The following is a 15,808-nucleotide window of genomic DNA, read 5'->3' as shown; positions in this document are numbered from 1 at the left end:
AGAGTAAGCCCATTTATAATTTAAAAAAAAGAGCTATGTATCTAAGCTGCAAAATTTATTAATGAATTCATTCATAATTTATTATCATATTATCGCGGCTCACTCTGAGTGCGTTTTCATGTTATCCGATCCGATATCGGATGTCGGACCGATATCCCATATATTTAAGCCGCCATCTTTGATTTTTTCCTTTGAAATCCTTCCTACATCCGATATCGGATCGGATAACGTGAAAACGCACTGAGCCTCAATCAGCAGCTCGGCTCAGTCAGCGTCTCGTGAAGTTATCTCAGCCGCGTCCGTAATTTTTGCGTACTCAACTTACATAATGTAGATAAGATAATCATGAATTTAGGCAGATTAAATAATTCTGTAGATGGCAAATATCAGAGTACAGGTTAGCTTAGCTGCGCAAGGTCGCATCTATATGTGAGTTCGCTTGCTCTGAGACAGGTTAGTTTATAACAAGTACTTACCTACATATAAATAAATATGGGACATAAACATATAATGTAGTATAATATTAGTATGTAAAAATGTAATATAGGAGAAATAGGAAAGCGATTGTTTTTTTTTCAAATATTACATCAGTTATTTGAGAAATGTAATCTACAATTATCTGCCCGAACTATACAGGGTGTTAGGCAACCGGATGCAAAGCCAAAAATAGGTGATAGTCAAAGCCATTTAGAACATTTTTAGCTATTTTAAATATAGTAGATAGTATTATCTATGGAATCTGTAATTACGACTTTATTTCACCAAACCAGCTGATAAGCTCACTTTATTTTGCAAAAACTGATGGGCGAGACGCGTTTTATCAACAAAAGTGATAAAGTAAGCAGACGAATATTTATTTTGAGTGGTTTTGTGTTGATATACTTTATTATTGATTTACCTATTAACATAAAAAGATACAATTACAATGTCCCGCAGTTTACACGGTGTGACTATGGGATGTGTGGGATTATGCAGTCTCTACTTCTTATATTTATAATATAATCTATAATTAACAATACTTTCAAAGTTAGGTACTACTCACCTTTTAGATTTTTAGAGAATTTCTCAGAGGTCGTGTTCAGCTTTAGCTAACATTTTTTTATAGCCTATAAGTAAAGTGTCGCACTGCTGGGCAAAGGCCTCCCCTGTTGTCCGCCATTGGTCACGGTTTTAAACACGTAAACAGAATTAAAATAATAATAAAATGAACTCGTCGCGCGGGTTTTTCCTGCGGTAAATAATGTACGTTTATGTCCGGTTGTCAGTAGCAGGTAATGTTATAGTACCTATATGTCAATGTTAGCATCATGTCATCATGACATGTCTCGGTGGCCAGTTAATTAATCGTTAATAAGAGTTAATACGAAAAGGTACTATATACCTAGGTAATGTAGAATGAAAATTTCGCGCAGTAGTTTCCTCAAGATGACTAGTAGAATACGCGTACAAGTTTCTGTACAGCATTAATAGCATTAATTTTAGATTATATATTGTATAATGTAATTATCCGTTATAGTGTGGTGAATTTTGTTGTTTCACGATATCAAAGTCTGTATAATATAATTCGTCCTTGAAACGCTCAATATTTAGTCAACAATCAGAAACTAATTATTTATGTTTGTTTAATCTCCTCAGAATGTATCCAATAAGGAGAGTGAACGATTCAGTGCACTGGTTCATGAATGAGCTCACATCCAGGGTGGTTGCGGAGTCAGGGATCCCCACAGACATTCACCATATTGGAAAAATCCTGCTGCGGAGCCTTAAGGATGATCCGGATCTCGTGTTGCAAGTAATATTTCCTGTTCTATTCTATTTGTCTTGTTACCAATGAGCTAAAGATGATTTTCATGTTTTCACGAAAAAAAATCAGTACGTATAAGTTAGTTCTTATATTTTTTCTGCACTTTCATTGCCAATCCCCAATGTTACAGTTAGGTAGTTTATATTTTTATGATATTTAAAATAGACTAAAGTGTAAAGGGACCTAATGGACTCAAAATTACCGTCAACCCTTTAGATTGATGGTGCAACGGGCGAACAGGAGACCAGCGGCTCAGTCCTAGAGAGATCAGTGCGATGCGCACTGGCCCTCAAGAAGCTAGGCCTCCAGCGAGGTGACGTCATCACCCTCATGGCTCCGAACCACTTGGACGTGGCTATACCGTACTACGCGGCGCTTTATCTGGGACTCATAGTGGCGCCTATTGACAGGACTTTGGGCGTTAGTGAGTACAGAATTTTTATTTTCTAGAAACTCGACGCGATACCTGGCCCCTGCGCATGGCATTTCTGCGACGCCAAACGCAGCAAATACAGTCTGCCTCTGTCGCGCCAATACGCAAGAGCGATAGAGATAGATTGCATGTCTGCGGCGTCGCAGAAATGCCATTCGGCTACGGGGCCTCGCGGCATAATCTCAATTATCGTACTAAATGCTTAATTACGTTGCAAAATAGCGAAGGCACTTTAGATTTAAGAATAAGAATAAGAATAAGAATAATTTATTTGCTTTAAACAATACCAATTACACAGGTGTTAATGCGATAGGTGGTAAGTTTCATTAAGAGGGGGTAGAGCAGGGAGAATTTTCAAAATCTGTCAAATTACCCCATTACACACACAAACACCCTTCACTCACACTACCTCAATTTACTGTGAAAGGTCAGTGACCCTTAATTTTTTTCAAGAGTGTTATTTTGAGTTTGTAGTCAACTACTGACCTCCTTTGAGAAATTAAAACTGTAAAAAAGGTAGCATACAAGAAGACAGAGAAAAAATACGCATCATCTAGCTTTCCTTCTCTGTTCATGTCTCATGTGAATTTAATTTACCTAAATATGTAGATAACGTTCCTTATTCAATTGATTGGTTATCTAGGTGTATTTCAAATTACTTTGCACTACATTTTGCGTTACTTTTCTATACTTAGATTAAAAATCGTCAGCCTGCCTATCCCCGCAAACATTATTCAAAGACGTGTGTGAAGGGCTAAAGGCCGATACCTCCAGGCAGACAATTATTATGGTCGCGTGATAAATGATAAAACATCAGCCCTATCACACTATTTGTAAGTGCGATAGGGACGGCCCGATGTTATACCATTTATCGCGCGACCATGATTGCCCTGCCGGTCTTCGGAGGCCTGTGCTGTGCATTACGTATATGCGGGGTGTATTAAAGACTAACAGATAGGTACTTTATTCTTTTTGGTCGTTAGGTTTTTTATCAATTTATCATTTATTTTGATACAAAAATAAAGTATGTGTATAAAATAAAAACCTAATGAATAGAGTACAGCTAGCAGCAGTCATGTCAGAGACACAAAGAAAGACAGGGAATATCGACGCATATCTTATCTTATCCAATACTGCCATCGCCATCTGCATCAGACTCTTGATCTTACCCAATTTCCGAGTCCCTTCTCTTAATTTCAGTTCCTTGAGTTGAAAATGTTGAAACTCATACTTAGTATTAAATAAACCACAAATACATATAAAAATCACAATATAATTTTAAATTATGGCTTGGGCCCTGTACCAGTTGCAGTCGCTACGTCTGTAAAGCCCCTTGTAGTTTCTTTTAAATGGCTAAATACCTAGATGTACACATATCATACACATCTGTGATGTAACTGAAAATTAAAAAACATCGCTCAGAGATAAGGTTCAAATTAGCATGGCAAAAAATACAGTGCAGTCAAAATACCATCAAAATACGAAAAAGCATATGTCAATGTCAATATCACTGCCGTATGCCGTATTTCAGGCCATAAGGGCTGTTTTCTCAAATATGAAAAAATCACAAAAGCAGAACTTTAAATAGTATTTTATGCAACAGGCGTTTAAAGGAGATCAAAAAAGACGAGTGGCGTGGGTAACAATTTGAGGCGCCACGCGTATTTTTTGACTCAGTTAAACACCGTTGCATACAATACTTTTTTTACGACCATGCACTTAGTTTTTAATAGGTTTCTTGAATAACTTTCGTGAAATTCACACTGTTTCCTGTATTTTGACGCAAAGGTTTGCACTGTCAGCTCAGCTGCCCAAAGCCTTCCCGCGCACGCGTGCCGTATCATTATAAGGCGTTGCCATGGTTACAGAGCCAAACAATGCGTTTTCAGTTTTTTCGATACTGCGCGCATGCGCGGAAAGCCGGCGGACACTGGCTTTGGGGAATAGACTTTTATGTAGGGTTTTAAAGATCTATGCACGACCCTGTAAATGACGAATAATATGTAGTTCGGGAGTAGAAAAAAGACTTTCTAGGAAAATTATTTTGAACTTGATAGGTAGAAAAATTTTTAAAAGTTGTACAAAAAAAATCTGAACTAAGTTTTTAACTATATGAAAAGTATTTTTTATCTTAGATTGCATATTTTATATGCATATTATCGTAACGAATTTTCTTTCAAATAAAAAGAGAATTATTAGAATAGGTTGACGGTGTCTACCGTAAACTGGGGTTACATTGACCAATTTGGGAATTTAAACTTTTCTAGCTTCTACATTTAATGGGTATTTTTACCCATTAAATGTAGGAGTTAGAGAAGTATAAATTCCAAAATTGGTCAACGTAACGTAACTAAGGAAGAAAAAAATTGGACCATCAACTTTTTTAGTCTTTTCCTGCTAAAAATCTAAAAAGGTAACAAAATAAGTGATATCAGGATTATTGTTTTCTGTCACGATGCCTGCACGTATGAAATGTTTCTTTTTAACCCAGTGGTTGACTGGTAGAGAATGCCTTAAGGCATTATGTCCACCATTTGTACTTATTTTTTTATGTGCAATAAGGAATAAATAAATAAAATAATGTACGCAGAAAAAAACGATGTGATCAAACATAAACTGACATTGGGGTTACTTTGATACACTATATATTTTTTTAATGATAATTGAATGTAATCCCTTACAAAAGTATTTTATGTCAAGAAAAGATAAAAAAAAATGGTTTGCAGTCAAATATTACAACTCTTTAACACTATTTTGGGGTTACTTTGATCAAGAATAAAAATTAACATCTTCGAAAAACCAACTTTATTTGCAATTATTTCAATATTTATCACAAGAAGCGATCAAATTATCAGCCTCAACAAGTACCGTGACAAAATCAGACAATAATTAACTATGTGTCATTATGGTAAATGTTACCCCATGCAAGTGATCAAAGACACCCCACAGAGTAAATCATTAGTAGTAAATACCTAGTTTGACTTTATGATACAAAATTCAATACAATGGTATAGCTGAACACATTTCTGGCAACCTAATATTCACTGTGAACCTTTTACTTTAATACCCACTACGTTAGTTTAGAAGTTTATTTAAACATGAAAAATAGCAACAAACTATGCTTATATTTTGACACGTTATCCGCACTGCCCACGACCATACTTACTTATTCACCGCGTCAGAGCACCATCTAACTATAAAGGTTGGTTAAGGGTTATCATAATATGTGTAGATTTCATTACCGACCACTCATAACATATTAAATCCTTATTTTTTGGTAAAATAAATATAATACGCTCGTGACGTCATATTTTGTTCGCAATCCGAAAGAGTCAACCCTTTTCCCTATTCACCCCCTTCCCGACCCTATTCACTCCAACGTTAGGGTGAGCGAAAATTACTAAATAAAACGACATATTTTCAAAGACAAACCGAAGTTCACACTGCCCGAAGATTTTTTGTGTAAAAAATTAGCATGGCACATATAAAAAAACTGCTATCGACGTTCAAAAGTCAGTTTTGGCCCTATTCACCATAAATTACGTTAGGTATACCCGTTCCGACCCCATGAACCCAAAATCTTCAGAAAACGATGTACTATGTAGCCCAATTTTATTTGGTATTTTGGAGGTAGCTAGTAAAAATAATTTAGTTTAACAATTGTGCGAAAATATATTGATTTAAACTAACACGATCTTCACTCATATTATTAAATTAAAACGGGACTTAATCGCGTAAAGACGTTCAGTTGAAAGGACTTTGGGATTATGCAGTTCAATCCAGTGGTTCGGTCCTGACTCTAGCAAACCACCACCACCACCACTGACCACTGGATTGAACTGCATAATCCCAAAGTCCTTTCAACTGAACGTCTTTACTATAGCAGGAAAGTACGTGAAGCGATTGAAATCAGGAAACATCGTAATTTCAATCAAAATGAAGGGCAAGGGATTTCATCTTCGTGGAATCCAGTGATTGGCAAGTGTAAACGTGAGAAAACTTCCCGTCCCATACCATCGGATGTCGTGAGTGTTGTATGTAGGCAGAGTGGCAACCCTAGCGTAAAAGTGACTGATGACAATCAAGTGCGGGTAGTTCGAAAAACTCGTACAGCTAGAAGATGTTGATACAACTCCCAGCCAGTCTACCCGTGACCACGGACGTAATGTCATGTCCGAAACGTCGGGTTAAATATAAATATAAAACGTAAGTTTTACGCGATTAAGTCCCGTTTTAATTTAATAATATGTGCGAAAATAGATTCTCATTTGGCCGGTTTTTTTAACCTGGCCTGGTGGCCTAGTGGTAATAACGTTAGCTGCGTAAGCTGAAGACCCGGGTTCGATTCCCGGCTCAGCCACCGTGGGCCTTGTCGTTTTTTCTTTCGTGTATGATATCTATTTCAATATATGTATGTATGTATGTGAACACTTTATTGTACATAAGACAAGTTAGGACATAAAAATACAGTAAAGTTATGATGTACAAAGGCGAACTTATCCCTATAAGGGATCTCTTCCAACCTTTGAGCGAATTGAAAATTTATTATTTATATAAACTTGAAAAAGAACAAATCAAAAATGATTCAATAAAATAATTTTACTTCTTCCCTAGTTGTATAGTTTCATACTTATGATTTTTATTTTAAAGTAATCCGTCTATATTATAGCAACCATGGGTGATTTTTGCGGAGTTAAGTAGAAACGTGGAGGTAGACAGAAGTGTGATTAACATTTCTAAGTGTTAATTTCTTGTATCTAGTCTAACTACGAAGCAATACATTAACGTATAAATTGCGTCCATATACAGAGAGGTCATTCATAAAAATACCACTTTAGGTAAGTTATATATATTTTATACAATGTGACAAGCATTGACCACACATCCCAATTCACCCCTCTTCCGACCCTAATCAGCCCCTTCGTAAACCTACTTGCGACCCGATTCCCCCATTCCTGATCCCATTCACCCCTCAGGCCGCGGATATTTATTCATCCCGTAAAAATTCCCCAACACAGTTGCATCGCTTTCTTCATGAAAACCATTATAAAAATGAAAATATGTCATATGATTTTCTGTTATACATAAACTTTAGAAGTGTATACACATTCAAAAGGATAATGAACGATTAAAATGAGTAAAAATCCAATAAATTTGAACGTCAACTTTGACAGACATGAAACTGTAAATAAAAATGTGTGGCTTGCACATTTTCACTGTAATTTTAAATATTCACACATTTTTTTTAGTAACATATTGTGTATAATACTTTTCACTCAACAGATAACTGTTATTGGCCTAAGACTATGTAAAAATACCTATGTAAGTTGAATATTTACGGCTGTTGTCCTAAATACCAATAATAATAATAAAAAAAACATAATATATTATTTTCCTACTTTGATTGCGGAAAATAGAAAGTATATGTCAAGAAATATAATAACATTACGAGTATATACCCCCGGAACCCTTTTCACCCCAAATTACGGTATTTATTAAATTGTCATTATGTAAAATGTCGGAAACTACGGAACCCTACACTGACGCGCTCTTGGTCGGTTTTTCTTCTTAATGCTATGTAAGAGATAATAAAAAATTACACCTCCCAATTTATAATGTTTTTTTTGCAAAAAAAAATATTTATTGCTCTCTGAGACATTTCTAAAAACCCCTGACTCAATGGGGATACGACGTTTCATAACAGAGTTCCTATGATCACCTTTCTGCTCCATCATCAGATTAGCTCCATGATACCATAATATTGCATTGTCACTTGATTTACATATGTGTGCAAAATTTCAGCTCAATTGGAAACCGGAAAGTGGGTCAAATTTAGCTTCTACGTTTTGACTCAAACTAACATAACTAACAAGGCAAGTTGAATAAAAGCTTGTACCTATAAAGGCTTCTGATACTAGATTTGCAATAAGTTTACTTGTCATAATTTAAGAACAGATGAGACAGACATATCCAATGACACAAGTCTACAGGGCCGGATTAAGGGTAGAGCGAGTGGAGCGGCCGCTCTAGGCGCCACATGGTAGGGGGGCGCCAAAATCGAGAATGTGGAAAAATCCATACAAAAAATTATACGTTGCGTGGGCGCGAACATATCACAAAATGGCGAGAGGAGTCTGAAATGAATCCACCTATTGAAAATCTAGATTTGTAATTCAGATTAAGTGGAAAGTTGCACCACATTGCCATTCATAAGGGCGCTATTGCTAGGGCACCGTAAAATTAGGATTCTAGCCCTTGACAAACCACGTTGTTGTGCGGCGAACGGCAAAGTTACGTCGCTATCCAAATGCAAAAATATGAGTCTACCCAATAGTCCAAAGCGGAGTTCCTCATAAAGCCAAAGGCGCAAAACGTCTCAGAGAGGCGCAATTTTGTGAGTCACAGCAAATGGTGAGCGAATTTCAAAGCACTTAGTGGCAAAATACCGAAATGGGCATCCCGACGGTGACGATCGAGTCCGCAGTTAATCTCTTAATTAAGTCTTAGTATTATAAAAATAATAGCGATGGCGAAACATAAGGCCTAAAAGTTGGGAACATAGGCGCCCTGTGAAGTCAAAATACCCCAAAATATGTCAAAGACCGCAGCTCTGCAGACGATAAAAGCTTGAAATTTCGCGGATTCCCCGCTGGCAGGTTGTCTTAATTAATCGAGCCAATAGGAAAAAAAATCGCGCTCGCTTCGCTCGCGCTTGATATTTATAATTATCTTCTCTTTTAGTTAGGACAAATTCCGAATCTGCTTTCCTGACTTGGCCACTATAGTGCTCCCTTTTGTTTGTTATTTTATGTACATGATATCCACGTTCAGCCACACGTAACTATACTAGGGTGCGACTACGAAAGTTCAACCATTTGTCCCTTTCGCACTCTGTATGATGAAATCCATAAATTTTGTATTGCGTTAATCTTCTAATTACGGCATTACTATGAAAAAAATTTCGCGCTCGCTACGCTCGCGACGCGATTTATTTTCCTACGTAGTCAAACTTCTTCCCAAAGGCGCCGAAACTCAAACTCGCTCTACCCTGATCGAGTGCACGGGCCGGCGCTGCAAGTCTATACCGTTTTTGTGAACTGTCAAATCACCTCATACAATTAACGGCTGTAAGGCAACCAGGTAGGGTTTATTATTGCACTTTAATTACATATTAATGATTTCTAGCCCGTAAGATATATATTTGCTTTAACAATGGATAGATATTTATGCGGGTAAGAGTGTAATTTAGGTTTTTATAAAGAATCAAATATTTTTAACCGACCCGATCAGATATGTATGCGGATAAGGACCCTCCCACATCTACCGTCTTGCGATCGTAGCGTCGGGCCAACTGTATGGCCGCGCTGACGCGGCGTCTTTTTCCATACAGTTGGCCCGACGCTATACGCTCGCGAGACGCTAGAAAGAGAGACGATGTTTTTGCCGGTCACGGAGCATCACAAATTTTTGCCGGGAACATGTCGTCATATACTTATGGCCCCCTATAGAAAATCAGATATTTTTGCACGGCTGTTCATAGTCATTTATGCTGGTCACCAGCTGGTTTTCCATGAATATTTTGGCTAATAGTTGAGTGGAGAAGTGCCATTCAAAACAAGCGCTTTGTAAACAACGATGTATTTAGGTGATTTATAATTATTATTGTTTTCAACTTACGGTTACGTGTTCGCGGTATGCACAAAGTAAATCTTTAATGAAATTGAGTCATTTTTTTATATACACAATTAAATTTGAACCAGAAGCACTATACCTATACCCGCTCGCATTCCCCTTTTTTCTATTCTAAGTAAGAATCGATTAATACGTATCTGAATATGTATGAATAAATTAAATTGTAATTGTTTACATACAACCTGTGAAGTTTGGTTGACAAAATTTGACGTAGGTACTGTCATATATATTTTTAAAATGACGTACTGTTAATACCAGCGTAATGAAAATGGATTCCAATGAGTAAAACAAAACATGAAACTTTTTTTCAATTTAACCGAACTAGAATGAAATCATTTATACTCATTCGGTTGTGTTCGTTATTTTCTTTAATAATGTGATATATTTTTATTTATTTTTTATGCACAAGCCATGCACCTTTAAATTTTAAATGAGATTGGATCTCCATCTGACATATTTGATTTACCCTATTTATTTTGAGCACAGTTTTACACTGGTATGGTTTTTCGTGTACGTACACCATTTTCTGTCAAAATATTTGTCAAATTTAATTGTCAACGCGGAGCGACCGGCGACACGTCTGCCTCCGATGAGCCGCTCACGGCATCTAATCGAAAGGAGAATTCTGACAGCAATGGCGAATGTATGGAAATTTTACGATACTTTAAATTTAAGGTAAAATTTCTTTGTTGCCTTTGAGAGGAAAAATATAAAAAACCTCAAAACTTCTAGTCCATTTATCTGGCTTTTAGAATCACTTAATGTTATAACTAAAGTATTGAATTTTTTTAACAAAGTTTACTAAACGGCGACATACGTTTTTCTCATTTTAGGTCAACTTTGCGTGTGTTTATTTATTATACCTTTAATAATTAGAGATTCTGAATAGTCAAAAGTTGTAGACACACTCTTTAAGATAATAACTCCATTTATTTTATTTCATTTAATTTAGAAATGTGAGCAGCATTTGTTAAACGCCGAATGCACTTTTCGAGGATTTCGTACGACCCCCTCTTAATGTTATTTCCGACACTATCTTAAGAGTTTTTAATATCATTCGCGACAGGAAATCAACAACTCACAGATTATAACTGTTTCTAACAGAAAGTAAAATGACAGTGTATGAATGTATGTATACATATAGATCATATAATTCACGAAAACTTGGATGTGGGTGGATGACACAAATTTAATGGTATTCAAATCATCTCAAATTAAATAGTCTAGCTTGGTGACAGCAATATTGTGATTAAAATATCTTGACTTTTGTAGTGAGCCCTTCGCCGCATGCCCGGCTCCGCTGAACGCTCAATATGAGCGTGCACTCTATTATAAAATGATCGAATAAATCGTGAACACCAGAAAATAATATTTTCTAAGGTGTTCGCGATTTCGCAGCCGTGCATGCAGCGTGCATGTCAAACAATAGGGAACTTGACTGTAGTTAAAATAAAATATTTTATACCATGCACGAAATAAAGCATCAGATTAAAATTATAAGAAAAAGATGGACAGAAGTTATTTTTAAATCCAATTTGTATTTAATAAGTCAAGTAGAGATATATAAAGTAACTGAGTTGATCGTGACGTCACTCAATTCGATTTCATATAAATTCCATGTTAATTAGCAAGTCGTTAAAATTCGTTTTGACAGCTCTTAAAAAGAAGCTGATTTGACTAGGAGGCAAGCACGGGAGGCAAGTAGCCTATTGAAGCCTTTTGAAGCTCATACAAGTGTTCTGAGTAGGCTACTTGCCTCCTAGTCAAGTCAGCTTCTTTTTAAGAACTGTCAAAACGAATTTGAACGACTTGCTAATATGGAATTAATACGAAATCGAATTGCGTGACGTCACGGTCAATTCAGTTACTTTATATATTTTGACCTGACTTATTAAATATAATTGGATTTAAAAATAACTTCTGTCCATGGTATTCCTATAATTATCTGATGCTTTATGTCGTGCATGGTATGAAATATTTTATTTTAAGAACAGTTAAGTTCCCTGTTGACGTGCTGCATGCATATGATAGACGCACGCTCGCCTGCCACGCACACGCCGAACGCTTCGCTCCGAGCGTCCAAGTAGATCTTAAACACGAATATTTTACAGGAATCGATTCACCCAGTTCCCGACGCCCACGAAGATGGTATTCATCATATCGCCCCTGCAGTGGCTGACGGCAATAATAATGTTCCACATGGCGCCTATACTGCGGTTCACGAGGCTGCAGACTTCGCAGCCTATAACGACGCAGCATGCGAGTCAACTCATTAATACTTATAAGGTAGGTACATTACGATACAAGTGCGAAAAAAAGGAAGTTTGAAACGAGTGGCGATGAATTAAAACACGATCGAAGGGAGTTAACAGACGTTCAGACACAATTTATGTAGGGTCTAAGAAATATTTTTCTGGTGCAGCCACATGACAGGAAAAAAATCATTTGTCATGTGGCTGCTATGACAAATGATTTTTTTCCTACTTTTTTTTTATAAAAAAAATATATTTTTTCCCAAATGGATGATGTGAAAAGAATATTGCACTGTTAAACCTTAAAAATAAAACTAAGGTGCATTAGGGTAATTACGAATGACAGAAATGCTGGGAAAATTCCGAAAGGGGGTAAGTATCTTGTTATGATGGATAAAATGGTGATTTTTATGCGACTTTCGAAATTAGACGACTTTCGGAATTACCTTAATGCACCTTAATACATTTTATTTAGAACCATTTGTAAGTAGGTATCGAATATCGAATCAATTGGAATACGTAGATAAGGAAATAATTTCAAATAAAGTCGCCGTCAATAGAATTTGTGAACAATGTAAACAAACCTTGTAGTCAAAATGTCTTTATTTTCCATTCTAACTCATCAGATACTGGCTAAATCCATGTGTTATTTAATCAATTCATATCACATTATGATCCTCAACCCTTAAAATAATAAAATTGTGCTAGAATATTGATATTTTATAGAACGGTTTGTTTACATTGTTGACAATTTCTATTGACGGCGATTTTAGACAATTTTTTTTGCAGCCATCCTATAAAATAGTGAGCCCGCCATTTTTGATAAACCTCTTAAGATCAGAGGTTCAATGCGACTTCAGTTGCTTCGAGACCATTATTGTCGGAGGGAGCGCTGTTACAGCTGATCTCATACGGGAGGTTAAGGTAAGAGACTGTAGAGGTCGGGAAACGAAGGCTTGCAGGCCGAGTAGATATAGGCGGCCGAGTGTAGCGAGGTCGGATAAGGATACAAGGCCGGCAATCCCGTTCCACAGCAAGATTTGTACTTTGACAAGAGTGTTCCGAACCTAATTTGAAGTAAGTCATGTCTCAACATATTTTGCAAGTTAAAAAAAAAAATGTTTTTGGTTATATAATTATTTTCTTTCTCTTTTATCTTATACAAAATCAAAGTTGCCCCGAATAATAAAGTCTCACCTGATTTTCCTTTTCAGAAAGTAGCACCCAACACAGAGGTGCTGAACGGTCTTGGAATGAGCGAGGTAACATCGCTGGTGTTCATAAGCGAGGGTCTGGAGCCAGAGTCTGCCACCGTTGGAAAGCCTATTGGGGGTTTGCAATACAGGGTAAATTATTTGTTAGCCATATTATTGGCGAAGTCAAGTAGAGTGTTCTCCTTTAATCTTTTCAAATTGAGCAAGCCCAATTTTCCTTCTTATTACAGTTGATAGACGTCGAGACCCAAGAAGATATATACGAACCTAACACGAACGGAGAGTTATGGGTCAAAGGCCCTGGTATCGTTAAGGGCTACTACAGAAACCCTGACGCCACAGCAGAGACGTTCACAGAAGACCGGTGGTTTAAGACTGGTGATTTATATTACAGGGATGAGCACTATAACTTTTTCTTCGTGGAAAGAATTAAATTGTTGTTAAAGTATATGAATAATCAGGTGAGGATAATAAGGTAGCTTTTTATTACTATTTAGGTACCCAGGGTTCCTACCTAGCCAACGCCGTCTCAATCGCTTACGAATCGTAAGCGTGTAGAAGCTAGTTCTCCTTATCGCTCTTCTGTAGAACCTTGAGTCCTTGATAGAGCCAGACTGCGTTCTGATCTCCACGTAGCCTCCACGATTGTCACTTCAACTATCCGGCTGATTGTAGCAATGGTTTGCTTGAAGGTATTGAAATGTATTGTTTTTTTTGGCTGCCCCATAAATTTAAGACATGGTCAAATTTGAATGATCCAAACTAATCCAACAAGCAAATAGAGTATCGTTTGCGTTAACGGTGATTCACTAGGTACTAAACGTGTGTTGTTAAATATATAGTAAACAGTTCCTGCAGTAGTTAATGTATTGTAGATTGTAGTCCTTACTAATATTATAAATGGGAAAGTGTGTGTGTCTGTTCGTTTGTCCGTCTTTCACGGCAAAATGGAGCGACGAATTGACGTGATTTTCTAAGTGGAGATAGTTGAAGGGATGGAGAGTGACATGGGCTACTTTTCGTCTCTTTCTAACCCCCCACTTCCCTAAATGGGGGATGGACGTTTGTACGGAGCATTGCGCAAATTTGAACTTAATGCGGGCGAAAGCTAGTTATATATATTTTCAATTCTTCTCCAGATTTCCCCAGTAGAGCTGGAGGCCCTAATCTGCCAGCACCCAGGAGTGCAGGAAGTGGCCGTTACTGGAGTACCGGAACCGCAGTGCGGGGAGCTGCCGGTCGCCTGCGTCGTTCGACGACCCGGTGTCCACGTTACTGCAGAGGAGATCAAACAGCTGGTCAAAGGTATTTAAAATTTTAAACATGATTTACATTCATTCTTCAAGTTTAAAAACGATGATCAATCTATATCTATCTATCTATATTCTATTAACATAACTTGTTTGCTCACTTTACAGAAAATTTAGCAGACTCAAAACAGTTAAGAGGAGGCGTTATATTTTTGGACGCAATCCCACGAACATCAACAACGAAGGTTAATCGAAAAAAACTCAAGGAAATAGCAATGCAATGTCCCGCCAAGGCCACCTAGTAAACCTATTGGCCTAGCTATCTCATTATCGAGACGTGCCAATACCAACGTTATGCCATAAACGAGAGCGAGAAAGATATATCTCCTCTCTCTCACGTACCTATGGGACAATGTTAGCACGCACGGGCCGGAATGTGTTAATAATAGTTAAGGCTGACTGCTTGGGATACGACCAACTATTCGGGTTATTTCAAACTTCGTTCACATTTTATATCTTACCATATCTTACCTAATAAAGTTCATTTGAATACAAGTGACATTTTTTATTGAGTCTCCTAGAAGAGCATTTCTTTTTTTTTGCCATTTTTTTTATTTTAATTTATTTAGGGAATTTTAGGTCAATTGTACTGAGAGTCACGAGGACTTTCAATCTCACTGTGAGACAAAAAGTGTCCCAGAATTTCCATACATTTTTGTTACTTTCCTCTTTTGTTACCCCACACAACATGTGCGGAAATGGTAACAAAATAAGAAAAAATCGTATGGGACAATTTTTTTAACTACTAGGATTGAAAAAGCTGAGTGATTCTGAGTAGAAATAGCATATTTTTTTTCAAAAATATCACATTTCATAAAAGTGGCGAAAAAAAAAAAAAATGCTCAGAAAACCTTAAAGATAAAGAATTTAATATAATAGTCACTAGGAAAATATAATACTTAAAATCTAGGCTATATTGACGCTCTATATGTATATGCTAGTGCTAGGCCCTAGAAGGCTAAAACTAGGCTAAGTGGTAATGGGTATTAAGTTTGGTACCACCTAGAAGGATGATGATGATGAAACTATGAATAAAATATACTTTTTTTTATGTGATAGGAGGCAAACGAGCAGACAGGTCGCCTGATGGTAAGCGATCACCG

General features: G+C 36.9%; 1 protein-coding gene across 1 annotated transcript; it reads left to right on the top strand.

Moving 5' to 3' along the window:
* Window positions 1–372: 372 nt before the first annotated feature.
* LOC125236776 (luciferin 4-monooxygenase-like) lies at window positions 373–15,194 on the top strand. The gene is made up of 9 exons (XM_048143702.1): window positions 373–453; window positions 1,636–1,792; window positions 2,021–2,232; window positions 12,041–12,215; window positions 12,971–13,105; window positions 13,396–13,527; window positions 13,626–13,856; window positions 14,535–14,700; window positions 14,814–15,194. Exons 2-9 carry the CDS (start codon window positions 1,637–1,639, stop codon window positions 14,945–14,947), a joined length of 1,341 nt encoding a protein of 446 aa, XP_047999659.1. The 5' UTR covers window positions 373–453; window position 1,636; the 3' UTR covers window positions 14,948–15,194.
* Window positions 15,195–15,808: the final 614 nt, after the last annotated feature.

This window comes from Leguminivora glycinivorella, chromosome 19 (genome assembly GCF_023078275.1).
Source record: "Leguminivora glycinivorella isolate SPB_JAAS2020 chromosome 19, LegGlyc_1.1, whole genome shotgun sequence".
In the NCBI taxonomy this organism is placed as follows: Eukaryota; Metazoa; Arthropoda; class Insecta; order Lepidoptera; family Tortricidae; genus Leguminivora; species Leguminivora glycinivorella.
This window is presented reverse-complemented; position numbering and strand designations above follow the sequence as displayed.

Coding starts and splice junctions, on each gene's coding strand:
- LOC125236776 (XM_048143702.1), top strand. CDS start 1,637: ATGTATCCAATAAGGAGAGTGAACGATTCAGTGCACTGGTTCATGAAT. Junction 2,233..12,040: donor AGGACTTTGGGCGTTAGTGA/GTACAGAATTTT, acceptor AATATTTTACAG/GAATCGATTCACCCAGTTCC. Junction 13,528..13,625: donor TTGGGGGTTTGCAATACAGG/GTAAATTATTTG, acceptor TTCTTATTACAG/TTGATAGACGTCGAGACCCA.